At 41.2% G+C, this 27,225-nt stretch overlaps 1 protein-coding gene across 1 annotated transcript; it reads right to left on the minus strand.

The window, feature by feature from the left end:
- Positions 1–4,657: 4,657 nt before the first annotated feature.
- Positions 4,658–25,881, minus strand: LOC119402256 (glutamate dehydrogenase, mitochondrial). The gene is made up of 11 exons (XM_037669395.2): positions 25,306–25,881; positions 23,079–23,279; positions 22,484–22,570; positions 21,694–21,782; positions 21,492–21,590; positions 21,223–21,360; positions 14,709–14,849; positions 11,493–11,697; positions 10,443–10,534; positions 6,117–6,179; positions 4,658–5,094 (listed from the first exon to the last, which is right to left on the minus strand). Exons 1-11 carry the CDS (start codon positions 25,736–25,738, stop codon positions 4,975–4,977), a joined length of 1,668 nt encoding a protein of 555 aa, XP_037525323.1. The 5' UTR covers positions 25,739–25,881; the 3' UTR covers positions 4,658–4,974.
- Between the last annotated feature and the right edge of the window lie 1,344 nt (positions 25,882–27,225).

The following is a 27,225-nucleotide window of genomic DNA, read 5'->3' on the forward strand; positions in this document are numbered from 1 at the left end:
TAAATTTGATTCTGTGAAGGTAAACTCTGCAGGCTTTGCATTATTCAACTTTCTTTTAAAAGTGAATTTTGTTTACAACAATGAAAACATTAACTGGGTGCAAGTTGAGGCATGGCTGTGCACTACAATTTTACAAGTACTGCCATATAAGGTGGTGATGTGTCTGGGCATTTTCTTCTGCCTTCTCTATTAATTCAACTTGCTGGATAATTAGATCAGTCTTATTGTTCCCATCAACAACAAAGTCAACTGCAATTACAGTCAAACCCAAATAATTGAACTTGCAGGTGATCACAAAATATTTGGATATATCGATATAATTCAGAACATAGAATATGCCTACCTGAAGCTTTGAAAAATCTGCATGTGCAGATCCGGGACAGTTGACGTCAACATGAATGATCAATAAAAAGAAAGAACTACTATAAAATCCTGAGCAAGCCCCCCCCCACCCCCATGGTGAGATAATCGGACAAGGTTTGGAGGGGGGGAGGGCCCTTGCTCGGTCATGGACTAAAATTCAAGATGGCAGAAGAGCCTCTAAAAATAATGCACACCTGTGCTTCTAATAAAATGCTTTATTGAATATGCATGCTTTTACTGTTTTTACTGAACCGGAGGGAATCCTCATGTGAAATTTCATGTGCTATAACAAGGAGGGAAAGATATTCAAATGTTTCGACAATTTGTGACAACTCAGAATGCAACCCTGAGGCACCACCACACTGCAAAAGTACTAAGAAATTGTGCACATATCTAAAGACTCTAGGGACTTGGGTTCCTAGGAACCACTGCGACAGGATTCTGTAACGGAGAACAGGTTGAAAAACAAATGGCTGGAGGCAAGGGGGGGGGCTTTCTCAGCCATTGGCACATATTTCAAATCTTCCAAAAAGGGGAAGGGGGCGCTTGCTCGGGTAGAGGGCGTTTGCTCGGGATATACCGGTAAGTAATAAAAGTCCTCGACCAGCATGTTCAGCCAGCTTCGGCAAAAGAAAAAGAACATTGCGTGGCTAGAGGTGCACGAGCCAGGACATGGAACAGAACACTTCGGTACTTGACGGCATTGGGATGCCTCAGTCACTGCCGCTCCTATTCGGTCTCTCGCCTAAATAAAGCAGCAACGACATCACAAGTTGACAGAATTGGTGACATTATTGTGATGCCATCAATGACATCATTTCAATCATGATGTGAGAACATGACGTCATCATGACATTGTTGCTTGTTCAAAGGTGGGCTGATCCCGGAGGCAGTGAAACAGCAGGTTAGGTGCAGAAACCTTCAGTGGATGGGAGGAACAGCGCGATCAACTGACAATGTCAAAGTAGTGTAATGAGTGTCTTATGATAGCATATGCTTTTGCCTGTGCTCTCCTTAGTGTTGTGAAAAGGAATGACATTTTTGATTCAGTTCTCCAATGATGCACCGAAAACACGAAGTACTTAGTTTAGTTTTCATCAACCTTGTGCAACGTATGCATCAGATTGGGAGTTGCATCTTTGGAGCAGGAGGGTGTCATAGCAAACTGCCACTGAGAGATTTAGTCCTGTGAAACTTGTGCACTGCACTCAGTCACATCAAGGCTAAAAGCTGCAGCTCCCATGTAAAGTGTGAGGTATGCAGCAAGCTCACCACACTGGTCAGGAAGGGTGTCAGAGTGCAATTGTAGTGGTTTCCAAGCCACTAGCTATGGCGTACCTGGCAACAACAGCGCATCAACGAGCTGGTGGCAAGCACCCACCTACTACTGGCCATCGATGCCTCACTATCCAGTGATACCCACAACAGCGGCACCCTTACCCAATGCATGTGGGGAGAAGCTGCCCATGATTACTGCATGCACTATCTCACCTTACAAGCAGACAGAAATGCACAGGCAAAGCCTGTCTCATCACTGCAGACACCTGCAACAAATGTGGTGAAGTGGAAACCCTCAAACACTTGCTCCTCCAGTGTAGTGGTTTCGAGGCACTGCAAGAGAAACTCTTCAAGCTGCTACTGCACACATGGGCTGCCAGCCAAGAGTGCTCCTATGGTCAAATGGTCCTTCTCACATGCAGGAAACGGCGCACAAAACATTGTGTGCACTCCACAAACAGTTCAGCCTCACCATTTGGCTGCTCTACATGACCCACCGGAGTCAGTGTGTGGGGAGTGACAAATTCACTCGAGCAAATCACTTTGCAAGCGAACTGCAAGTAATTCTGACCTGGTTGCTTCATTTTATGTAAATAAATAGTCTTGTATGCTTTTCACTATTACCAACCCCACTGCTGACCACTGTTAAGGTGTCAGCCAGCCAGCCACGCAAAACAGAGTACATTCAGCAGTAAATTTCATTTTTTTTTCCCTTCCATTCCTTCATTCCTTTAATCTTAGTAATTTATGCACCATTTCTCTACATACACAAATTCAACTTGCCTCTACTAACCAGGTAGTATGCTTCACTGCACAGTGGTCTGCGCTCTATATTAGCATTCCCTATTGCATACGGAGGTGCACTGCGGCGAGGTTTATTATTAAAAACCACTATATTATAGGGCACAGCTAAAATCCTTGCTTACCAGAGCCATTTATATTTTGAGACACACCTTGCCGATTTTTCTTGCGTGGCTTGCACAGCCCTTCTGATTCAATGCCCTGTTTATAAGCACCTGCCAAAATAGTGCTGTTTCATCAGCACTAATATTGCAGGGGCACTAATATTACAGGGGCACTGCATTCGGTATATCAAAAGTGGAGGCGAGCAACAATTCAATATGTATACACGTAATACAGTACTATATTTTTTTAGGGGATGTTGCAACTGTTCAATACAGAGAACAACTTATATTTGGGTTCAACTGTATGCTCCTTTTCATATACAGTAGGCAACTCTACAAAGACTCGTCACACTACATGCATTTGCGACAAAAAAAAAAATTGTGATGCATCAAATATGAAGATATCAATATGTGTAATTTATGCAAAATACTCATACTTTTATGTGACAATATATGTAAAGTGTCGTAGATCTGAACCTACTTCGAACTGAACAGATTGAGCACCAAATTTGTATGCCCAAGAGCTACTACACACTGCTTGTGCTTGCAACCAGAACCTATTAGAAACTCAAAGGTTTAAAGTAGGCTTGTGCGAATATTCGAGCACTTCGAATATTTGAACGAATAATACAGTATTCGAATTCGCTTCGAGTCGCATTTAAATTATTGAAAATTTTGAAGTATTCGAAATGAACGAATAGGTGTATATTAGTCCGCTAACCCCCCTGTAAAGGTGGTTTCACTGCAGTGGAGGGGTGCTATACTGTGAATACACCTTTCCAGGCAAAATCCGCAGTGTCCGCTTGTAACTTCCTGTAAAGGTAGCTTCACTGCAGTGGAGGGGTGCTATGCAGTGAATACACCTTTCCAGGAAAAACCCGCACTGTCGCGAAGCCCCACTTTAAGGTTAAATGAACATATTTCCTCACATCTATTCATCATTTATTAAGTTTAAAAACTTGTTATACCGGCTTATATGCTCCAAGTATAGTAAATTTTAAAATGTAACATATTATCATTTGCATTCTACCGAAAGCCAAATTCTGCTACTATTAAAAGTTGCTTCCACTTCCTCTGAACCAAAAAGAATGACATTTGCACATGCCTTGTTACAATTTAAAAAAAATGTTGTGCAGGTTGGTTGGGTCATGACAAATATGCTCATTTTTCTTTACAATATGTGATATACACTATTCGAATTCGATTCGAAATTATTCGACCAAAATCACTATTCGCTTCGAATTCACTTCGAACCTAAAATTTACTATTCGCACAAGCCTAGTTTAAAGGTACCATGGGCGCCCGGAGGGGGATGTAAGGGGGGGGGGGGGCTCAATATGAAGATGTTGAGGTGCTGTTTACATCGTTACTGTATTTTCTTAAATATAACCCACCCCTGAATATAATCCGCACATTCAACTACAAACCGCGGAAAGTAAAAGTTTTAAAAAATCCCCGCCTATTGCGGTGCAGTCGTCTTCCTTGCATTATCGTGAAGCATAGCCATGAAGCAGTCTTGCGCACCATAATTCACACCGACAATGCTGCAAATTCTTGATATATTGTTAAATCGAACCCATTCCAGTTTTTTGCAAGTTCGATATATGCAGGTTCGACTGTATTTCTGTTGTCTTTCTGCCACACAAGAATAAATCATCATCTCGCTTGCTTGCATTTCCATTCTTGAAAACTGCAAGCTCGCTACTTTTCCATCTAGGTTGCTATGTCACGCAGATAGCTGCGCACTGTTCATGACCAAAGTGCACACACGTGGTAATAACCCAAGAAAAGCAAGCAAGATATATGCTTATTGCTGTGTGGCAGGAAAACACCCCAAATATGGCATTTTTGTCAGAGTGTAAGCATCGTGCAATCAACACTTTAAATCCAGCATGATCGATGAAGAATGCCATGCCTGTACTGAAACATTCTTCTAATGGAAGATGCAGGCTTATCACTGGTTTTTACTGCCACTGAGCCAGGAAAATGCTGACAAAAGAGACATAAATATATAACTGATGTATGTCCAACAGGTAACATTCGTGATAAATGAACCAAAAATTTGCTTATCTTGCAGCACTTAAAGAAGCAGTAGAAAAGTCTGTGCACCATTTGTGTTAACTAACAGTGTGGTTTATTGTCATAATAGTTATTCAGCCTTAAGCAAGGCAGTCCTTGGCGCGCACACTTGGTCAGATTTTATGGGACCTGCTGTCGCTGACGATTCGGCCTAGTCAATAATGGTAGGGTGAATTTGAAAGCCAGCAAAATACTGCTGCAGATGTTCCAGAACCATTGTGAAACTGTCTGCACAGCCAATAAGCAGATAGGAAAGGTCTAGAGAAAGAACTGGCTAGTATGCTATGTGTGGAGTGTGCTTTCATTCAAAGCATAGGTGTGAGTCCACGCAGTTGATGAATGAGCTAAGCTAAGTGAAGGTGAGACCAGCTTCACGGTATGTCAAGTAGATCTTCTCAATGGAGTTCACATAGGCAGCTGTACGAAGGTCCAACCCAAGGTTGTACTTCATGGCAGTGCGCATGATTTGCTGCATTAAAACAAGGAACGTGTATGAGCATTCAATACAAATAAGTGAAGGCAAAACTTTCAAAGCAGCATATATAAGCTTTACTATACTGTTTACATATCCTTTAAGGTAGCTCTACACCTATTAAAGTTCTATAAGTGCTGCACACGAAAGGTTTCTTAATACAATTTGAATTCAGCACACAGTATTTAAAGGGACACTAAAGGCAAATAACAATTTCTGTCAGAGTGAAAGCTCAATGTATGACAACGTCTAAAATGGCAGTATTATCAACAGAAGTGCCCTATTTACCGAGAAATTAAGCTAAATGTATCACACAAGCGCCACAAGTGGAACATTTTCGAAGTGATACCGATGACGTATGAGAGTCTGCCTACAATAAATCACTACAATAAAAATGAATCTTCCGTGCATCAAAAGACGTAATAAAATGCTGTTTGTTCGTTTCCGTTTGATTCGCGGAAAAAAGAACCTCTGTGGCGTTGCCATGGGGAACGGCGCGCGTGGTTCACAGGTTCCGTTTTCGCCGAACTGCGCTTGGCCCGGCGCCCTGCTTCGCTCACGCGGTCGCGTCTCAGTGGTAGCTTCGGGATCGCGTACTGCTGCGCGTGTTTTGCGCGCTCGTGAAAGTCGTTCCGACAGAAAGTTCGACAAAATGCCGCATGCATGTGATGTTGCCAGATGCCCGAATGGTGCACGCCGCCGCGCAGTAAGGCGGGCAATGTTGCGCACGGCAACAGTGACGTGTGAAATACCGCTTTCAGGCGAGTGATTTGAAGTGCGCTAACGCGATGTGGACCACTAAAACGTGATTTTATTTCAAAATAAGCACTTCCTTGGCATAAAAGTAGCACTAAGAGGTTTCTGGACCGCTATTTCAACAATCAACGTCGACTTAATATTTGCCTTTAGAGTCCCTTTAAATAAATATATAAATTTCAACAAAGACAATAGCTGTACAATTTCATATAAATACTTAGACACCTGCAAAAGGTAAGATAAGGCACACAAACTGTACTTACTCTGGCTGATCTCTCCATGGTGTAATCCAGACCAGAATGTACGATGTCCTTTTCTGATGCACCCTGTATACACACACACATATATGCACACAACATGAAAAACCATTAATATATTCGGCCTGATGTCAACATAGCCCCTTACTGTTTCTTTAGGAAACAGATCAGTTAGAACCAGTATCACAAGTTATTACAGACTGCTTAATTCAAAGAGAAGTGCAAGTAGAACATGACAAGAAAACCTGCCGAGTCACCAAATCAGTAGTTCCTAGCAATCAGTCTGCAACGGACCAGTCTTCATGGGCCGGTGCAGGCAATTGGAGGAAACAAGGAAATGGGAGGGTGGGGAAGAGCACGCAGATCGGGAGCCGATGGCAGATTGGGGAAGATGAATGCCATGCAAAAGTACTGTACTGCACTTAGGTTGGACACAAACAACACTTAGCCCAGTCTTCCGTACATTTAACGATATATTTTTGGAATAATATGGTATTGCAATGTACAATTTATTTCTTGCATTTTTTTAGCAAATATCATGAAATTCTCTAAATAACGTATTTAACTTATTATAATGTCATGTCCATAGAATACTACGTATTTTTAACCTTAATATAATGAAGAATGTTCATCAGAGATTTCAATATACAGTACTATTTTCACTGCGGCGCAAAGGAAGGTCAAGGGACTAAATTTAAACTTGCTGGTGCCAGTGGTCAAATGGTCGAGTTACACTCTGTTATTATGAATACATTTTTTAAATCGCGCACTGCATGACAGACAGCAGCCACCAAAGTGAAGCAGTGTCTTCTCCGGCAGCAGTAGGGAGGAACATAAATGCCATCCTCCTCATCTGTGGAGAGGTGGAGACAGAGTATACATACAAACCCTGTAATGCATCATTATCAGATAGAACAGAGTGCGCTTTACAACCAACAAAGTTTCATACTCCTTGCCATGCATATCTTGCATCAGCGCCGGATATGCAGTTTTTGTTGCTGCCATGTGTCAAGTGACAAGCACACATGGCCACAGAGGCGCTAGTGCAAAACGCAATGAGCTCTCACTTATCTTGCAAGCGGTCATGATCGTTCACAAAAGAGATGTTGTTAATAAAACTAGTATCTTGCAAATAACCTCATTTGGAGAAAAAAGAAAGTATGTCATGATTTGCACTGTACTGCTTCTTTCAGAATATCAAAAGCCTTGCTCTCCACGATACCGAAGCTATATGGGGACACTGAAGAATAGGAGAAATTCTTTGTGAAAGCAACCGGAACTAATAAGTACTTTTACTGCAGGTGAACGTTTTCAAGTGAGTGCACCGTTCCAACAAGTTTTAAGTAGCCGACCAATTTTTTTGGAGCTGCTCGCTGTTACCCACCAGATTGCTATCAGTTCTAGAAAATTATTTAGGTGTTCTGTGATAAAGTGAACTTGCAAGACTTCTGTAGCAGTGACCGAAATTCGCAACACTGGACCACGTGTTGCTCAATTCTTTGGACATACTGTGCGTGATGTCACAAAACAGGAAACATGGCTATGATGAACAAAAGTGCCATAATTCAGGTTGTCACCTTTTTCTCGTGCAATTTTACATCGAAGCTCCTTTGATTTGTGACGTGCGGAAGTTTTCTATGTTGCATGTTCATCAGACTGAGCGTAAACAAGTGGTTCGGTTTGGTGAACATGATAACATCGACGTCGTACCACTCTGGACAACATTCAAAGTTCAGATGGCAAGCCACGTCAGCATAATGAGTGCGACAGCTTCATTAGGTTACTATAGATTCGCTTCCACACTGCGTTGGTCATGCATCTCTTTTGGTGTTACACAAGATGGCAGCTCTGAAGAGGACTTTGCTCGTGCAATATCAAGTAGTGGCAGCCATATCTCGGCTTCAACAAAATTTTTTTACGCTATTTAAGCTAGCTTTTTTTCATCCTGCCTTATAATTCGAACATTTGTGCAGCGCCATCCTAGGAAAAAGGAATCCATCGGCAACTGTACTTTGCATAAAAGGATGAAATTGAATACATCTAAATGTTAATGTAAAGAAGTAAGCTATCAATTTCACCGACTTTGTTATATCGAGGCTTAACTGTACATCAATAACTATTAAGAAAAGTAGGTCTATGTGAAGCTTATCTGAAAACTGCACATTTCAGACAGTCTCTTAATAGTGCGAAAAGCCAGAGGTTACTCAAGTTACTAATCTGTTTTTCTAAGGCCATGTCAAGTGCACGAAAACGTCCTTATTTTTCATCTACACTTTTTGTGGAATACCGTATATACTCGAATGTAACGAGAATTATTTTTCCAGATTTTTGCTACCTAAAGTCCACCCTCGCGTTACAATCGAATACCAAAATAACTATATCTTCTTCCTAGACGCAACGAAAAGTCATCCCTCGCGTTACAATCGTGTTCGCGCTACAATCGAGTAAATACGGTATGTTCTGGACTGAAGGCCTTAGCATTTCTGAAGCAGCGTGGTGATCCCTCCCTCTAAAACGAACGGCTGCAGGTAGTAGGCTTCACCGTACAGCGGTTCGTTCCGCTATCTGTATTCCTTACTCAGCAAGCAATCAATATTTTGAGACATGCATCTCGCTCATTTTTCCTTCATAGATTACACAGCCCTTCACATTTAATGCACTGTTTGACAGCATCTGCCAAAGTAGTGTCGTGTCGGTGGATGGGAGTGATATACAGGGCGTTTTTTTTTTTTAGACAATACAGGTTTTTAGTAAAAATTTTATGGCAGTAAGGCTCCTGTCGTTTTCGCACATTGACTCTACATCGAGGTGCAACTACTTTGCCTCAGCTGAAATGACACTGTTGTGACTAATTAACAAAAACTTGTTAATTAACTTTTTATTTATTGACTTGAGGGCGATCGTTTATATTAGGAAATTGTAGTGCATGCCAATTTATGGCATACCCCTTTTTTCGAAATCAAAAATGTTGCACCTGATTAGAGATATTCATCGAATTTTAAGGGCGATGACAAAGCTGACGGTGTCCAGCACGCAGGAAATGCAGCCTTTCAGTTACATAAGACCGGAACTGCACGTGACAAGGAAGTGACGAAATTTGAATCAAGGCGCGCCAAAGCAGAACCCAGTCAGGGAAATCGGCAATCATTCTTAAATACACAAGTAGGTAGCTTATTCTTCAGGTGCAATCTGTGATGCTTATCTGTTTCTTTCATAAACTACAAACAGGCACGAAAAACTATTTCACATGTCTGCAAGAAGACGCGCCGCAGTGACTGCTCCAGAGTTTTATGCTTCACAGACAAAGAAAACATTGATATTGTGCTTTTCTTGCACACAGCTCAAAGGAAACAGATAAGGACCAAACACCACACGCACAGGTAAGGCAATCTGCTGGCAAAAGTGAGATGGCTTGCCGCTTTTAGCGCCTTCATTCAAATTTCGTCACTTCCTTGTCGCGGGTATTTCCGGTCTGGCATAACAGAGTCGTCGCGTTTCATGCGCGCCGGGCACAATCAGCTTCAATATCGCCCTTGAAATTCAATGATGAATATCTCGAATTACGTGCAACTTTTGTAATTTCTAAAAAAAATGGGTAGGCCACAAACAGTCATGCACTGCAACTTTCTAATATAAACAACTGCCCTTAAGTGAATAATTAAAAAGTTAATTAGCAAACTTTTGTTAATTAGTCACATCAGTGTCATTTCAGCTGCGGAAAAGTATTTCCACCTCAACGTAGGGTTCATGTGAAAAAACGGCAGGAGCCTTACTGTCATAGAATTTTTATCAAAAATCTGTATTGTCTAAAAAAACACCCTGTATGTATAATGCATACTTTTGCATTACAAGGTGTTGCTAGAACAGTTCGATATAATTTCAAATAATTCTATATATATCTGGGTACAACTGCAATGAAGAAACAAAAGTGCTTTTGATCTTAATGAACTGGTGAAGCAAATTCTGTTCACATATTATGGCTGATGTGAGCAAATGCCCGAAAGTATGTACCTTTTAGAATCATAACAGGTTGGTCGACAGTAAAAACTTGCTTTTAAAGGCATGTCACTAGGATTTTGTTGGGTCTAAGGAGGTTAGATTAAGTACGATCTCTGTGTATATTTGCAATTTGGTGCCTGCCACTTGTAATATACTTAAGTTTACTGCTGGTTAACTTGTAATCTACTATATTGCACTGCAGTTGCCTTGCCCCTGAATATATTTATTTCTATGTATTATGTGATAATAATGCCCCCCCACCCCCCATTCATGTAATATCCTGGGAAGAGGGCTTTTAGGTGTACTTCGAAATTAATAAATAAGCATGCTTACGGAGATCCTCTTCTGGAACGATTCACTCGGCATGATTGGAATGCGGCCACCAGCTTTGCCAAATCTCCTTTCCAAGGACTCTTGTACACTCTCTGCAATACAGTTACATTTTAACAGGGAAGAAAAATAGAAATATTAAAATATGCATATGAGTGCTCAATTAATTATCACAGTAAAACTACAAAAGTTGCCACTTGTGTCATTATAACAATCACTAACTGAGTCTGCGAGTTTATCACGCCTTAAAAGAGGCTACAGCAGCCAGCAACTAACACAAACTGCATCTGGTGTCATGTAGGCAAGCAGGAAACACATCATAAACAAAAGGCAGTAAATAAAGAAAATGCATAATTAGAAATAACATGCCTTAGCAGTTCTTAGAAGGCCTTGGTTTAGACCATGCCAGAAGTGCATTAACAAGAGCAGTACTTGTTTTGCTGACTTTTACTAATATTTTTTTGTTTTTACATATACTTCCACACATACCTTTCTTCATCACTGTCACCCATACTTTTGATTTTGCATGCTTTTGGTTCTTAGTTATTTACATAAGTTGTCAGTTATGCTTACCTTCCAACTTCCTTTTTCTCTCTCTCTCTCTCTCTCTCTTTATTTTGTTTTGATTTACTGCTTTTTTTTACAATGTGCTTCCAGCTTCCCCATGTGATAGATGCAGTTTGCTTTAGTCTCCGACTGACTGTAGCCTCTTTTAGTGCCTGAAAAAATTTAAGCCTCAGGCATTTTTGTGGTGCTGGCAATCTTCCCTGCACTCTGCCTTTTTTCTGCATATGTTTCAGTTTGTCCAATAAACCACGAAGTGTGTGTGTGTCAGTTTCTCATGTTGTTTACGCTACAAGATACAATACAAATTATCCCAGTGTCGCACCTATTCACAAAATGCATGTTTGTTTTTTTTTAAGTTGCAGTCAACTACTGCAAGCTCTCATGTGCTTTTGCACAATGCACTTCAGTGTGCTTGCACCAAAATAGACAACAATTAAGAGGACAATTTAGAGGAGACAAACAGTATAAATAAAAGGCAATTCTCACCAAGGAGGTGATAATTGGACTCCCTTTCATACTTGAAGAGAAGCCTGCCATAACTGACATGATTCAAGTTCTTGAGCCACTCAAAGTAGCTGACCGTCACACCTCCAGCATTGATGTATAAATCGGGAATGACCAGAACGTTGCGTTCCATGAGAATCTTGTCTGCAGCAGGAGTTGTAGGTCCATTTGCTGCTTCAGCAATAATCTGAGAAAGGATGGTGATATCAGTTCATACACGTCACAGCCAAGGATTGAAAAGGACAGCATACTTTTATGTTGACGGTCATACACCACATAATGTTATCTTTCAAGTACTAAAAGAATGTACAATTCAAAGTCCTAAAAAAATGGCAAACAGACCACTAACACAAGGCTGTGCTTGCCTTAGTAGATTTTTTTTTATGCATTTGTTTACTGAACACTTTTTTTTCTTTTTCATTTTTCTGAGTACCTTCATCAAGGACATCATTACACTGAAACAGCTGTTTACAGATTTGTAAGGGCCACTATTCTTGTGGAGAAAGCCACTGCTAATTGACACTGTCTATACCAGTTACAGTTTCTCCAGAAAATGTAAATGTTTGTAAACATTAGATTTAGCTATGCTAGCTTCCCAAGTTATAAATGCTGTATGGACAATGGCAACGCTTACGACTGAGAGGGATAGAATGCTGACCAATAGGACTCAAAACAAGCACAGCTTCAGCAGCAATAAAAGTGTCTTTTTAAACTGCGAGAAATATTTCCAAATTGTGACAGCCTTCTCTAAAGCTCAAAATATGCAGACATGTTTTCTTTGTTTTTCTTATTTTTCATCTTTTTCTTATTGTACATTTATGTGCATCCCAGCTAGGTGTGTTATACGAGGAGGGGTGAGCACACATGAAACAGCAGCACTGTTCAGACAGGCAAACCGACAACACATGAGAATGGAGGTTACTCAAGGGAAATGGAAGGGGAAAAGGGGGAGGACATAGGAAATGTGAGAGCTGAAGGGTCAGGTAAACAATAATGGACAAAAGGCAGCATAGATAACATAATGTGATGATATACATGGCGCAAAGATAGCATCACTAAGTGAAGGCTCTTTGTAATTGAAGAGCCTTCCTGAAATACTCGCTTGTGCTCATAGTCACTTCCATTTCACGATTAGAGCCACCTGCACACACTCCCACTCAGGTTAACTCCAACTCACGTTAACTCCCACTCAATGGCACTTGCATGCATACTCATGTCCGCTCACTCACCCAGACCCATGCATGTATATAGTACGTATTCACATCAGCTCAAATTCAACATCACAGACTTTCTTTCATAGTCATGTTAGTGCGCACTTACTCCTGCTCATACTAGCACCCACTCACACAATTCGTTACAAATGTTCTACCTTATGCCTGTGAAATGAGTATCCAGCAAGTATGAGTCAGGGTATACTCATGAGCAAGGCACGCCAGTATCGTGGATCCTCATGGGCCTTTAGAGGGCCTCGGCTGACCACATTCTTGATGTAAGCCTACAAGCAGCTCGCATATTTATCTCCTGAAGCTTTTGCAAGCACATTAATGAGTGTGCATTAAAAATGAAGAAATTGTTCAAATTTTTTCTTTCTTTCTTTTTTCAGTCAAATTTCATACACATTATGAATGCCAGTGTCATATTCAAACACACTCTTCCCTCTTTCAGCACACTACTACAGTACAAGATATTGAAGGCCCTTGTCCACATTATATCTAGTTACATACACAACCATTTCAAAGCCACAATCACTGAAGCATGTTTATTCCCAGTTGATAAGACCGCTACATCACCATGCAATTTTGTATGAGCATTACTGACAGGTTCTAATAGGTCATTCATTACACACTGTGGTAAGCTAGCCTAATAATTTTATCCTTAAGGTGAAAAAAAGTGTACACTGGTATTATTAGGGAAATTTCCACCACTTAAGCATAATTAAGTTTCTTTTTCATCAATTTCATCACATACAGAAGCAACAACCAAAACCAATATTTTTTTTTCACTTAGTTTCTCTTTAGTTACCATTTTTCCAATGACAGAGCAGAACCAGCACAATAGAATAAAGCATATACAATTGAGATATAGAGGAAAAGTAACCTGGGGCCAGATCTTGCAATACAATACCTATAATTCCTCATTTTTTCCATTAATTGTCACTGACCTGTGGACAGCCACCATTGCTTAACTCAGCCACTGGACACCATAAAGCCCTCCAGCTTACGCTGTTGACTGTGCTGCGCGTTCTGTGCAGGCCTGGCATTTTTTTTTTATTTTGCAGCTATACTTTATACCTTTTTTTTTTCAAAAAAGACACACTTTTGCATAAAAAGTGAAGCGCTGAAAGCAATACAAATGCATGTAACAGCTATAAGAATGCTCACTAGTTTTAGAGGCCTTAATTTTACAGTAGACATTCACATTAAATTAACAAGGATGGTGCCTGCACACACAAGCAAACATGAACACATCTTACTTAATGAACGTGAACACTGGCTTTCACAATACTGGCGTGATGGACAGCACAAGCAGAAGTGAGCAAACATGTTTAATTGCTTCTCCCTTTTTTATGATAACACCAAGTTGCAGCATCAAATACGTGGAGATCCGGGGATGCCAGCAGAGACAGTTACACAAAGTGACTGGCTAGTGATTACGTGAGCCACTGTAGATTACTTGTAAGATAGGGCTCTTGCATCACCTTTTATAAACACTGCTGCTGCCTTACCGCTCAAGGCTACACTGACTTCACTTGCAACCATTTCCCCCCTGCACTGTCTGCTGCACTCCGCTCCCTTGCGTGGGTACATTCACAGTCTCCCCCCACCACAGCCGCGTCACAGCATACCGCCTGTGGGTCGTGATAGGATCTTATCACACTTATAGCACTTAGGATAGGATCTTATCGCACCTCACAGCCAGCATGGCATTTACATGAAAGAAGAGAAACTTCACTGCACACTCCATCACAACTAGTACATTTTGGACAGTGTACTCTATAAATAAACATAGAAATATACTTGACAGTACTGAGCAAGGCCACCCCCTCCCTCAATGTACTATACTAGTCAGGGCAGTAATGGGCAGGAAAAAAAACCTTTTTATGGGGATGAGATTTCAACATTTTACAGGACTGAAATGTTTTATACATGCTTCAGATCCCTTACAATTAATTCTTCAATAGGAAATATAAGCCCTTACCTTGCACTTTAACTTGCTGGCATTGTTCTTCGTGATTATTTTCTCGAGTGCAGCTGGCACAAATATATCACATTCTTCGTAAATCAGGTTCTCACCCTTGTAAGGCTCAGCACCAGGAAAGCCATTGATTGTGCCGTTGTTCTGGACAAAGAACAAGAGCAAAGTGTTAAGTTCGTGCCGTTGAATGCATAGGAAGTTGCTTCAAAGCATGTATTCCTTTGCGACTAACCCGTAACACTACCGATATTACACTACCTAACACTACCGTTATTACTAGAGCTGTGCGAATAGCGAAATCTTGGGTGCGAAGCGAATTCAAATATTGAAGTGTGAGTGCGAATCGAATCGAATATATTTCGAATATCTCTTGAATATTTCTAGAATATTTTTCTAATACTTGGAAGCGAAATTGCAGAAAAAAAGTTAGAGAGGATTCCCAAGCATATTCTTATGAGATAGCAACATGAAAGTGTTTCTTTTCGCTAGGTTGATGAAGCACTGGCGGGGTGGTGTTTCATAGTTGCCTGATCAAGAATGAGGCAATATAGAGGCCGAATTCTATTTATGTACATGATTTGGTGCAACCAAAGTGTTGCCGACAACACTTTACACGTGATAGGCAAAGATGCCATTTCCTCAGCCTCTCCTCCTCTTTCAACTTTTGTGGAAGCCCAACTGATGTGACGGACAAGGGTGTGCTCCCTTCAAGTCCGGAGTTCCAAATCTGCCTCGTAGACGTCGATATATAAGAACATCTGAAATTTTGGATGCTAAAAAGCTTCGGCTTCCGATTTTTCGGACTTCCTGCCCAAATTTAAGGTCCAAAACAGCATTAACTGAGCCCCCACCTCTGCCACATATTTCATCTCCATGTTGGAACCAGCGTTTTCTCGAGTTAGTAGTACATTTGCGACCGTAGCAGAGCTTGAAAGGCAGCTTTGCCGCAATACCGGGATGTGATGAGGTGAAGCATACTGAAAATCTAGGGACCACTTCCAATCGGACGTTGACTGTCTTGGCAAAGTTCGACCGTAACGGAGCTTGAAAGGCAGCTTTGCCGCAATACCGGGGTGTGATGAGGTGAAACATATTGAAACTCTAGGGACCGCTTCCAATCGGACGTTGACTGTCTAGGCAACGTTCGACCGTAACGGCGCTTGAAAGGCAGCTTTGCCGCAATACGAGTGTGTAATGAGGTGAAGCATATTGAAAATTTGAAGGGGTCACTTTCAATCGGACGTTGGCTGTATTTGTTTTTGGGAAGTTCGAATAGTCCGATTCGATTCGCACTGGAATTTTTCTATTCAAATAGCAATCGCTATTCGAAAAATATTCGAAATTTCGAATATTCGCACACCCCTAGTTATTACTACTTCAATGTTCATTTCAACATTCCTTTAAAAATATAATGCATAACTCCTCATCCAAGTGTTAAAAACAGGATTTACATTTTATGAGCACACTTACAGCTGTGAAGGAAGCATGTCAGCATGAATTAGGACAGCATGATGAGAGAAAATAGATGCAATCTTTACATATGAAGAAACTAAGCCAGCAATATGCACTTTTAGACATATACGATTTTCTCCCCGTTAAATCTGGCAAAAAAAGCAGACTCACTTACTGCTACCAAGGATTGGGAATCGATCAGGAAAAAAAGATTATGTCAAAAACTTGTAATAAACCATGTTATAGTAGCGATTTCAATGCTACACAAAAACACTTGCTCGTTGACAGCATTAATGGCTAATCAAAGCAGCTCTCTGGACATTTGACTACACACACTGTTCAATGAGACACTCCAATGTCTTTGTAGGAAGCACTATACTTAGTTGGCATGGAAGTTATGCACAGGTTAGCCAGCAATACTTTCATTAATAGGCACAGCCAACATTTTTACATTTTTTAAGATAATGTCTTCCTAGGCCCCTTCTACTTACTTTCTATAAGACGGTATGACAGCAATAATATCGGACCAAATTCAAATTGTCTCAAGTAGAGGTGTTCCTTTGCTAGACACTTTACAGAGCCCACTTGCATAACCATGGTACAGATTGTGTGAATAAACAAAAAATACTGTGCAACATTCCGATTTTTAAGTGTGCACATACATCTTTTAATTTAGCCTTCTTGTTGAATTCAGTTGAATTTTGTTGCCTGACTTTGTATTACATATCGGATAATGGTGAGAAATCGAACAGGGAATGTTGCTGCATAATGACAAGATAATGACACTTATGTTATATGTTCTATATGTTCATTTGAAGCCACCAACCACATTATGAACTGTAAAAAAAATACAGAATTTATTCAATTCAAAATACTCGCAGATTCTTGCACAAAAACTTTTTACGATGCTGCAATTGAAATTGTGAAGTTCTAAATGTGCCACGAAATAACCTAACAAAATAATACTTTCCTTCACTAGAACACAGGGTTCTGGTAACACTTAATGTAAGGTGCATGTCTTATGGCACCTCTGCTTTAGCTTTCTAAATGCAAGATTGGTACAAGTTGCTACAAACATTCAAGCAAGCTCATATTTGAATGCTAGCAGGACAAGAATGCAACGAGATGAAAGAGCTTCTGCAATAGTCATGATACACACAACTTCTTCCAAAAAAAGCTACCTTCCAGAAAACTTAAGCGCCATCTAGCAGAGGTAAAGGTGCATGCAAAACCAGTAATATTGATCAGGAATGTTTTTGTTTGTCCACTACAAGTTCAGATAGCACATCAGACTGAGATGTATTAGTGCCACATTTTCACAAGCCTTTCTGCACAAAAGTGCTTTAAGTCCTAACATGCTGTCGTCAACAAGTCAGCCATGGCTGTTCAGTTACTCTTAAAATTCCATGGTACCAGTAAAGGTTGCTTGCAATATCACAGAATATATGTCACAAGGTAGAAAATCAGCTCCAAACATACCTCCAAGGCCCTTTACAGAAGGTGTGCAATGTGTTCAGTACTTAAAGGGCACCTCTTCAAGAATCTTTCCTAACAAGAAAATTCTGAACGTGCCTTGTATGGCAATCAAACACTGCTGTGCCACGCCCATGGAGCAAGAATTCTTGAGGAGGCGAAAATGCGCTCGCTCGGGCATCCTAATAAAGTCACGGAATAGGGCACAGCACTGACGCGCCCTCTGTCATGAGAGTCCGCTAGCAGAGAAGGAAAAATGCGCATGTCGCGCTCTCCGACGAAGCTCGCTGCTTCAAGGCCATTCGGCACAGATTCACCGATCGCACTTTACGCCCAAATGGGTGTGTTTCTTGTGCGACCTGGCTCGCTCCAAATTTTTCACTAAATTATTGGGAAAAATGGCGTCACATGCAGGAAAATTACCTGAGTGATATATCTTGTAGAACGCGAAGTCTATAATTTTTTATAACGTGAACTCGATATGTTAGGTACAATTTTTAAGGCAAAAGCCTTATATACCTCATCAACGTGAAAATTGAACGTCGGCGTCCCACGTCATTGGTGTCAACATCAGTGATGCGAAAAATCATCACGTGATGACGTCACCAAATGACGTTATCGTGATGTCACAGATGGCCAATATTTGCGACATCATGACATCATGGGGGTGTCACATGACGTGGCGTCATATGACATATGTCGTCATCGCTTTGCACTGCCTCCGTGATTGGTGGGCCGATCACGGAGGCCGTGCAAAACCAGGCGAGGTGCAGAAAGCTTGCAATACCTTCAATCTTGGAGGTAGTGCAAAATCGCATTCGGTGCAGGAAGCTTTTGCAGGGCGGTAGGGCAGGACAGACACATCAACTAAAGAAAGAGAAGAAGATGGCTTTTGCCTTCAAGTCATCTTAGTCTAATGCATAAGGGACCCTGTGAGCTTTTTCAACGAATGATAGGACTTACTCTACGAGAAGTGCTTCTCGCAAACGTAGTCTAGAGAAGCGAGCTTTCGATCTTTCCTTGGTATGGCATGAACCCCCGCTTCCAACCTCACCGGGTCACTAGGAACTTTGAAGGTAATTACCTACACCTTGCAGGATGCGTACCTACTGTTGCAGTCCGGCACGACACATTTCTGCCCCATTCTGAAGGAGCACTGGTGGAAATCTGCAAAGTGCTCTCCTTTGCTGCGGTGTGAAAAGCGCAGACAATGATCCAGAAGTCAGCGCCGCCGGCGCAACAAGGAAGCCACTGAGCGCGCCAAAGAGACAGAAAGCCTACAAATCGCCAAGGGATGCGCAACAGCTTGTTGCAACTTTCCCTCCCAAGGCCACCTATGCATGCGTGTGCGTAACATGCGAGCGAGGGGCTCATGCATGCGGCAGACGTAGTCTGCTCAGGGGCCGCTACTAGCAGCTCATTTCAAGTGCTGTACGGCCTATAGTTCGGGCAGTATCTATTAGTAACTGCAGCTAAAATATCTGTCACATCTACCAATTGGTGTTACAGACAGAAATCTGCAAAATTTTGCAATGTACGAGGCGGTATCACGATTTTTATGCGTCATGTCCATAGAAAAGCATGTAAATGATGACAAGACACCAGAAGCGTCATCCGTCGTACTGTGGCGAAAACCGCATTTCTTCCGTGACACTATTGTGCCGCCCTCGTGCACTGCCGTTACCTGGAAGATTCTCCTCCTCAAATACTTCTTTCTCCGTGGCCCAACACACCCTATCATGCTGTTCCCCCTTTTCATTGTTTATATAGCACTCTGAGCTCTTCCAACTGTGCTCAGAAAAATGATGCCCCTCCCCCACACTTTGCTCATTACCACACTTAACTTGCATATAAGCATGACCTTGAGAAGGTCACACTGCGGCCTTTTTACTATTCTGCCCTCCTCCTACAATCCTCCCTCTGAAATGTTGTGTAGTATCAGTGGAGAGCAATTTCTTTACAATTAAATGCAGCCACTGCCATACCAGAGATTAAATTTCTTCATTTTTGCTTCTTCTAGGGGTACAACATCAGAGTGACATCTAAGACCTTGTAACTATATTTAAATGTGTATAGATATACATAACACTTTGGAAGAAATTTTCAAATTATGAAATAAAATACATATACAACAGCAATGTGCTAGCTGCTGCAAGTGCAGAATAACATTAGGCTCAGATGCTTATAACAAGAATTTTTAGCCATAAAGCAGGTTTATTTACATTCTTCATGAGGTGTTGCTGATAGCAGGCACTTGAATAATATTAGCCTATTTAATTAGCTAATAAATAGCTTCAATTTTCAGCAACTTCAAGCGGTACATGACCATGGGTGGCCACTGAAACAGAAATACATACTAACCTGGATTCTTATCTTCACAACGTCATGCCCTACACAACACTAATGAAAGTTGTTCTAACACAACTATGCATTCCAAGTGGCTACTCCACATTCCAATGGTGACCCATGATAATGTGCACAGCCCTGAAAAATTTCTCACCATTATGAAAATGCTGTAAACTAAAAGTTTAATGTACACATGTAGAAATTAGGGAGTAAATTAAGAATGTACATACAAGTTGAAAATGCTGCAATGCAGCAGTTTTTGTCATGCACTTTCAAAATATGTGATGTACCTCTCTTTCATAAAACAATTTATCAGTGTTATTAGTCAAGTGTTGAGATGACTGCCATTGATATATGTCACCTGCCCATACATTATGCCAATGTACCGCAGTTACTGGCTACACAGCCATCACTAAACCGAGCCATTAACCCTTCGAGGGTCAAAGACGTACATCTACGTCATCCCAAACAGCCACAAGATGGTCAAAGACGTACATGTACGTCATTGCCTGTCTGTTTAAAACATCCCCTTTTTTGATCATGTCTCTTGCTTAGCATGTGCTGCCACACTTCGGGAATACGTGGAATTTTTTAAATGTCAGCCCATCATGCGAGGCGTTACTTACGAGTTAAGATTCATATGTTGATGAGCGAGCGACATCTCAAAAGCGTGTGCGGCAAGACTATGCTGACTGGATAAAAAGTGGCTTTTCTCTCTCCATGTTTCCACTTATTTTTGCACGTCTATGAACTACACTAGACGTTTATTGCAACGCATAATTTTTTAACAGATGTACAGGTTATTTTTTTAGAATTTCTCTTGCTGTTACGCATGAAAAAACCATGTGCATGTAACAACACAAAAGATTTTTTGTCACTTTACAGTCACTCAAGAAAATTTTAGATAATTTTTTTAATAGATTCGTCTGAAGAATTTACTTCAGCAATAAAAAAATACATATTTTTTTTACGCACTTCGCGAAAAAAATCGACCCTCAAAGGGTTAAAGACATGATAAAATATTCTATTATCATTCATAAATGTTATAACCATAAGAGACCTAGATCAAGTTTGGCTCTTCTGTCAAAACCAGGTTTCTTCAAAAATATCAACTCAAAAACTTGAAGAAACACCCAACTTTTACCATCTAAATTTAGGCAAATACAAAAGTGAGATAAAGGACCAAAAAATACAAATTGCAAATTACAATTAAATCAAACTGACAGTACTGAAGGATATTCCTTACAATTTTCCACTCTTCAATTTCCTTTGGATCAATGCCATTAGGGTTGAAGATTGAGCCATCCACTTCCTGGATGCCAATGCATCGAGCACCAGCTCTTGTTAAGTAGCGCGTGCAATGAAGTCCAACATTTCCAAGGCCCTATAAGAGAGAGTTGCCCTTCTTAAATATTGGGCACGAAGCACACAAGTAAAAAGTGCACTCAAGACTCCTGCTTGCTGACTATTTTGACAACACACTACAGCCAGAGAGGTGTGTTGAGACATTCTTACCTGGACAATAAACGTTTTTCCACCCCAGCCAGGGGTTGTTCCTATCATGCTCATGAAACTTGCTTCATTTATGAAGTTGTCAATACCATGGAAGACTCCCTAAAGTAAAAGAAGGCAAACACAGAAGCAAGTGTTAGAGCACACAGGAGTGCAGACAAAAGAACAAAACCTGACCCTTGTCACCCATATGAATACAACTTACCCGCCCAGTGGCAGACACCCTGCCATGAATACCACCTTGGTTGATGGGTTTACCAGTAATGCAGGCATGCGAGTTTAAGTCCCTGTGTCCTGACAAAGGCAAAAAGTAATAGGACCAACATAAGTTGGCTCAACAAGAGATCAGTCATAAATGTAACACTTAAACATCTTTACCTGAAAATTTAAAACAACTTAGAGAATAAATATTCAAACCTTAATAAATGGCACAATGTTTCAAATTATGTACCAAGACACCAGAATAGGAAATGCAATGCCTTCAAAACATTACCTAAATTAATGATGAGAATGGTGCTGCATACTTACTACAATAACAATAGCAATTATTATTCTGAACTCCAAAAAGCTGGAATACTAAAATAACAGCGCAAGCCAACTTCCCCACTACGCTCGCATGCTTGCAGTGAAGCCGAATTAAGTCATCTTAACGTAAATCGAACAAACTTTTTTTAGTAAACCATACAAGACGCGCTTAAATTTAGACCGATTATGGCCAAAGACTCAAAATCCCAAACAACAGGAGAGTTGTACAAGGTCTAAGCAAAGAAATAGCTGCTGGGTTTGCGCATTCCAAAAATGTGTTGGAGGCTCTGCAGGACGTAGAACTCCAGAAAAATTCTGGTCTCCTGATATGAGCACCTAAATGTAGGCAAGCAAATGCATTTACATTTTTCTCCATCAATATTCTTCTACCTGAGCTCGTATTCAATCCCACAACTCTGCGTATAGATATTAAGTATAATGATTACTACTGAAGTGGTACCAGTACCTACCGATGGTTTGAGAATAGGTGTCTGCAATCCAGCTCATTTCTCTTTCACCAGTTCCCATGTCAGGTGCCGGCACATCAACTCCAGGACCTAAGCGTAGAATGACGCAAGTACAATCATAAAATGGTATGCTTAAGAAGGAGATAGACATCGAGACGTCGTCCGATATGATGGTCTGCAAGCAAGTAGGCCCGTGAGCCATTTATGAGCAGACATATTTCAGCGAAAAAAAAATTTCCTTCTTACTCTTATTTCCACTGTCCCATCTCTAAATTATCTTGCAACAAGAAACTAAAAAATGAAGGAGCTCAAGATTTTGATGGACCATCATCAACCATGCATGCTAAATACACAATGTGTTACATGTTTATTAGGAATAGGAAACCACTTAAAAAACCAACAGGGCGAATGCAAGCACCATACCCTTTTGGATTTAACACATCGAACAATATGCAGGCAACATGCTCCAACAAGACACCAGCTAATGCAAGCTTCACAAACAGGTTGTTTAATTCAACACAACTGCTTTCCAAGCCAAAGTGCACTGTGAAACATGTCTACTGAACTGATCCATTTCATGACAAAGTATAAAACCCACCTAAAAAGCCCTTTTTTGCAAGCTGTAGAGCGAAATTTCGAGTGATTTTCTCAAGCTCAAACTCGCTGAACTCCCTGGGGTTGATCTTCAGTCCTGCTTTGCCACCACCAAAGGGAACATCCACAACGGCACACTTGAAAGTCATCAGGGCAGACAGGGCCTTGACTTCATCTAGGCTCACATCTAAACTGTACCGAATACCTGCAGAGGGGTGAAACACAGAAACAAATTTGTTAGCGGTCAGCCAATAGAAATCAAAAGCAGGAATGCTCTTACACGTTTGCAAAGAAACAGTGAAAACTGCTATATAGCTCGAATAACTCAAAAAATGGTAAATGAGACACTTCATCTGCTTCATTTGTCAAATATTAATCTCAGAACAGTCATTACTCACAATGAAGCAGTGTCGGCTGTTTAAGGATGAAAAATAAAATAAAAATTACACACACACACACACACACACACACACACACACACACACACACACACACACACACACACACACACACACACACACACACACACACACACACACACACACACAAAACAGTTGCATTCACAAATTTAAAAGCACCATCAGAATATCATTGCACATGTACAAAAAGATCTGCCTGCCTTAGCAGTTTAAAAATGATGTGGTCGAAGCAAGAAATACTAACATTTGACAAAAAATACTAATTGTTTCATTGTTCCAGATGCTGACTATTAATTTAAGATATTAAAAAAGCGTGCTCTGTAGAGATGCTGTAAAGATGCATTCGGCTCTAAGGTCACATAAAAAGGATATGCACCATAAACTGAGGAAAACCTTCACAGCGTTTATTTACTAACCATTCACATAATGGAAGGCAATACTGTCATTTCCACTATATCAATAAGTGGACTGTGCTAGTGCGGCTAGGTTCGAATAATCGGGCTGATAACCGATTGGAGATCCTGTTTTGCTTTTTAAAATATAAAATTTACCCTAGGTGTGTATTTATTTGCATCTGAATGCAAATATATTAAATTTATTCATGATGACACAAAAGGTAAAAATGAGCACTTAAAATCTCGAATTTTATGTTAAAATCAAAGAAATTATGCACAAATAACTAAAATCAAGTGGTCATATTAAATTATCAAAGTAAGCTAATGAAAGCTTATTTTTGTTAGTTTTTCTATGCTAACAAAAGTAGAACTACTTTTCACATGTTTGCATGTATTTACCCATAACTTTATGGTTATCCATAACTTTATGAGTAAATACTTGTGAACTGTGCACTTCTGCTGAAGTAATGTGTGGATGTGTGAAAGTTAAACGTCCCACTTCAACCTCAACTACTGCACAAAAAATGAAAGCAAAATTTGACAGCGACTTTTCTTAGTAACAGTGTATACCGGTTTATAACATACACAGCAATGCATGCCGCAGTTTTCTTTTTTGGCAACGACCACGTAGCATACGCCAGTGACCTTGTTAATGACATCGATTGTGGGATCGCCGTCTTATGCCGTGCGTAAAACGTTGCTGCTGTTTGACTGGGATTGAGAGATAAGACTCTACTAATGAAAATCATTTTAAAAAAATATTAGCACCCTGCGGTGAAGGGTATACTCCCTGACCCGCAGGCGCGGTTGAGCGTTCTTAAAAACGGGGACGGAAAAGAAAGAACAAAAAAAAAAACGAACATTTGCTACTCGTTTTCTAAATTAGAAACGTGCGTAGCACATGGCCTGTCAGGTATGAGTGGACCTTGACGACCTAGAGCCAGCGGCGCAACGGGTCATTTGCTGATAAAAACCACAGTTGACCTCCACATGATAACGAAACTTACAAATGAAAGTGTTCGAAGAGTAAAAGCCTCAACGGTAATGGTTTCCCTTATTATTTATATTTAGTTGCGGTACATGTCGCTATACATCGTAGTGCTGTCCCTATGATAGAAAGAAACGAAAGATACACGAACAGAGGCATGGGAGTGCGGCGAGAGGGAACCTTTTTCAGCACCTGCACGGGCCACGCTCTTTGGCTTTCGCAAACGTGCGTGGCATTTTTTCTTGTTTTTTTTTTCCTCGAGTGAATACCACATCGCTCGCCAAATCCAGCTCTAAACAGGTGGCCGAACAGCGGTCCGGGAACTCGTTGGAGCTGGACCAAACGAGTCACGAACGCTGCACGGCCGCCTGCGTATGCGACGGCGTACACGCAGCAACGATCGCACCCACCGGGAAAGGGAAAACGTACCTCCTTTGCAGGGCGTCCGGTGATGACTGTGCTGCGCCCGCCACCCGTTGATCATCACGTATTCCCCATTGTCCCTCTTCAGTGGGAAGGACACCTCGAGTACCGCATGGCAAGGTCCGAGAAGGGCGAGATATCCGCGAACCTTCTTGCGCTTCTCCTCCAGGCTGAGCTTGCCTTTAAACTCCTCCACCAACTTGTCCTCGACGACTTGCCAGCCCCGGTGGTAGAAATACTCGACCATGTGGAAAAACGACGGGTCCTCCGAGTCCTCCACGTACTGAAGATGCTCGGGCATCTTGTGATCCGAGTAACTCCGCCTCTGGTATTGTGAAACCATGGGCGCGATCGCAGACTTCACGTTCTTCCGACATATTCCTGCTTGGCCGTACGCGTTCGCTAGTTGCCTCAAAGTGACTGCTCCGCTCCTCAGCATCTTGAAAAGTGTGTGCTTCCGGTCACTGCAAAACTGAAATCTCTCGCACTAAAAAAAAAAAAGTTGCTACGAAGGTCTAACTCCTCTACCCATACAGATCTACCCACTTTCACTTTTGGGCAGGGCTTGGCAACTGGATACGATTAGCGTGAATCCAAATATATACCTCTACAACAGCACGGCAGCGCCAAAACGACAGACTGCTGAAACTGAACACTACAATTTTTTTCTACTGTGTTTAAAATTTATAGAAATTTCGCAACTGAAGCTAATTTTATGCTGAAGAGATTTTTTACAGTTATTAAATAATACTATGCATTTGTTATTTCTATCAAGAAAGCGCGCGTGACTTGAAGTGCTCACGGAAAAAAACGTTATTCAGAAAAGCAGCTGCGAGGTCAGCGAGGTTGCGGGCCCGGGTTCTGGTCACCCGAGACCCGGGTATTATGCCATGGTTGTATATGTGCGGTGAGGCATAGGCTTTCCTCGGCTGCCCGGGCCTGCTGGATTGCCCACATTTGGTCGTGTAAGAGAAGCTGCTGTGCTTGGACCCATTGCGAGTACAATGCAAACGTTGGTACAATGCAAACTGCTCATCTCTCCACGAATGCATGGAAAACAATACACTTCCCGAGGGCTCCGCCGACGGTAATAGTGCCCTATCGATGCAATATTGTTACGGAGTGATGTGATAATTATATGCTCAGTGCCATAGGTCGGCAAAAAATGTGGAGCTCACTCAGACTCACTCATGGAATATATTTTGTTTGCCCTTAGGGCTCACTCAGACTCACCAAAATTTTCTTCAGTCGGACTCACTCGGACTCAGACTCACTAAAATTTTGCTCAACCGGACTCACACGGACTCAAGCTCAGGTAAATATTGCTCACTCGGACTCACACTCAGACTCACGACTTGATCTGAGTCTGAGTGAGTGGACTCATGAGTCCGTTAGCGTACAATTAGATTTTTTTATCAGGATGTCAACGCACTTAAACACGAATATCTCGCGAAATCGGTACTCTACGATACTCATTTTGATCTCGTACCGTCACATACGAGTTATCAATAATTGCAAGCTAGTAAGGACATTTTTATTCAAAGATGTGACTCACATGAGAAAACTTTATCAAGAACTTCCTTTGAAAAATGTTGCGGGGGGTGGAGGTCAAGGCACGCCTCTCATCAATAAATATTGAGCTGGTGTATGAACGCGCTAGTGTGTTGAAGTATCTGTGATTAGGAGTATCAATCTGAGCCGCCATAAGGCTGATAGTAGGGACCATACTGATAGTAATTCTGGAGTTGAGAAGCTATCACCATAGGTCGGCAAAAAAATTTAGAGCTCACTCAGACTCACTCATGCAATATATTTTGCCCTTAGCTAGGGCTCACTCGGACTCAGACTCACCAAACTTTTCCTCAGCCGGACTCACTCGGAATCAGACTCACTAAAATTTGTCTCAACCGAACTCACTCAAACTCA

Source organism: Rhipicephalus sanguineus, chromosome 1 (assembly GCF_013339695.2).
Source record: "Rhipicephalus sanguineus isolate Rsan-2018 chromosome 1, BIME_Rsan_1.4, whole genome shotgun sequence".
NCBI classification, from domain to species: Eukaryota; Metazoa; Arthropoda; class Arachnida; order Ixodida; family Ixodidae; genus Rhipicephalus; species Rhipicephalus sanguineus.

Excerpts from the sequence above, each read along its gene's own strand:
- LOC119402256 (XM_037669395.2), bottom strand. The coding sequence starts at position 25,738 with ATGCTGAGGAGCGGAGCAGTCACTTTGAGGCAACTAGCGAACGCGTAC. Across the intron at positions 21,361-21,491 it reads GAAAAACGTTTATTGTCCAG|GGCCTTGGAAATGTTGGACT; the intron begins GTAAGAATGTCT and ends TCTCTCTTATAG. Across the intron at positions 11,698-14,708 it reads CCAGCAAGTTAAAGTGCAAG|ATTATTGCTGAAGCAGCAAA; the intron begins GTAAGGGCTTAT and ends ATCCTTTCTCAG.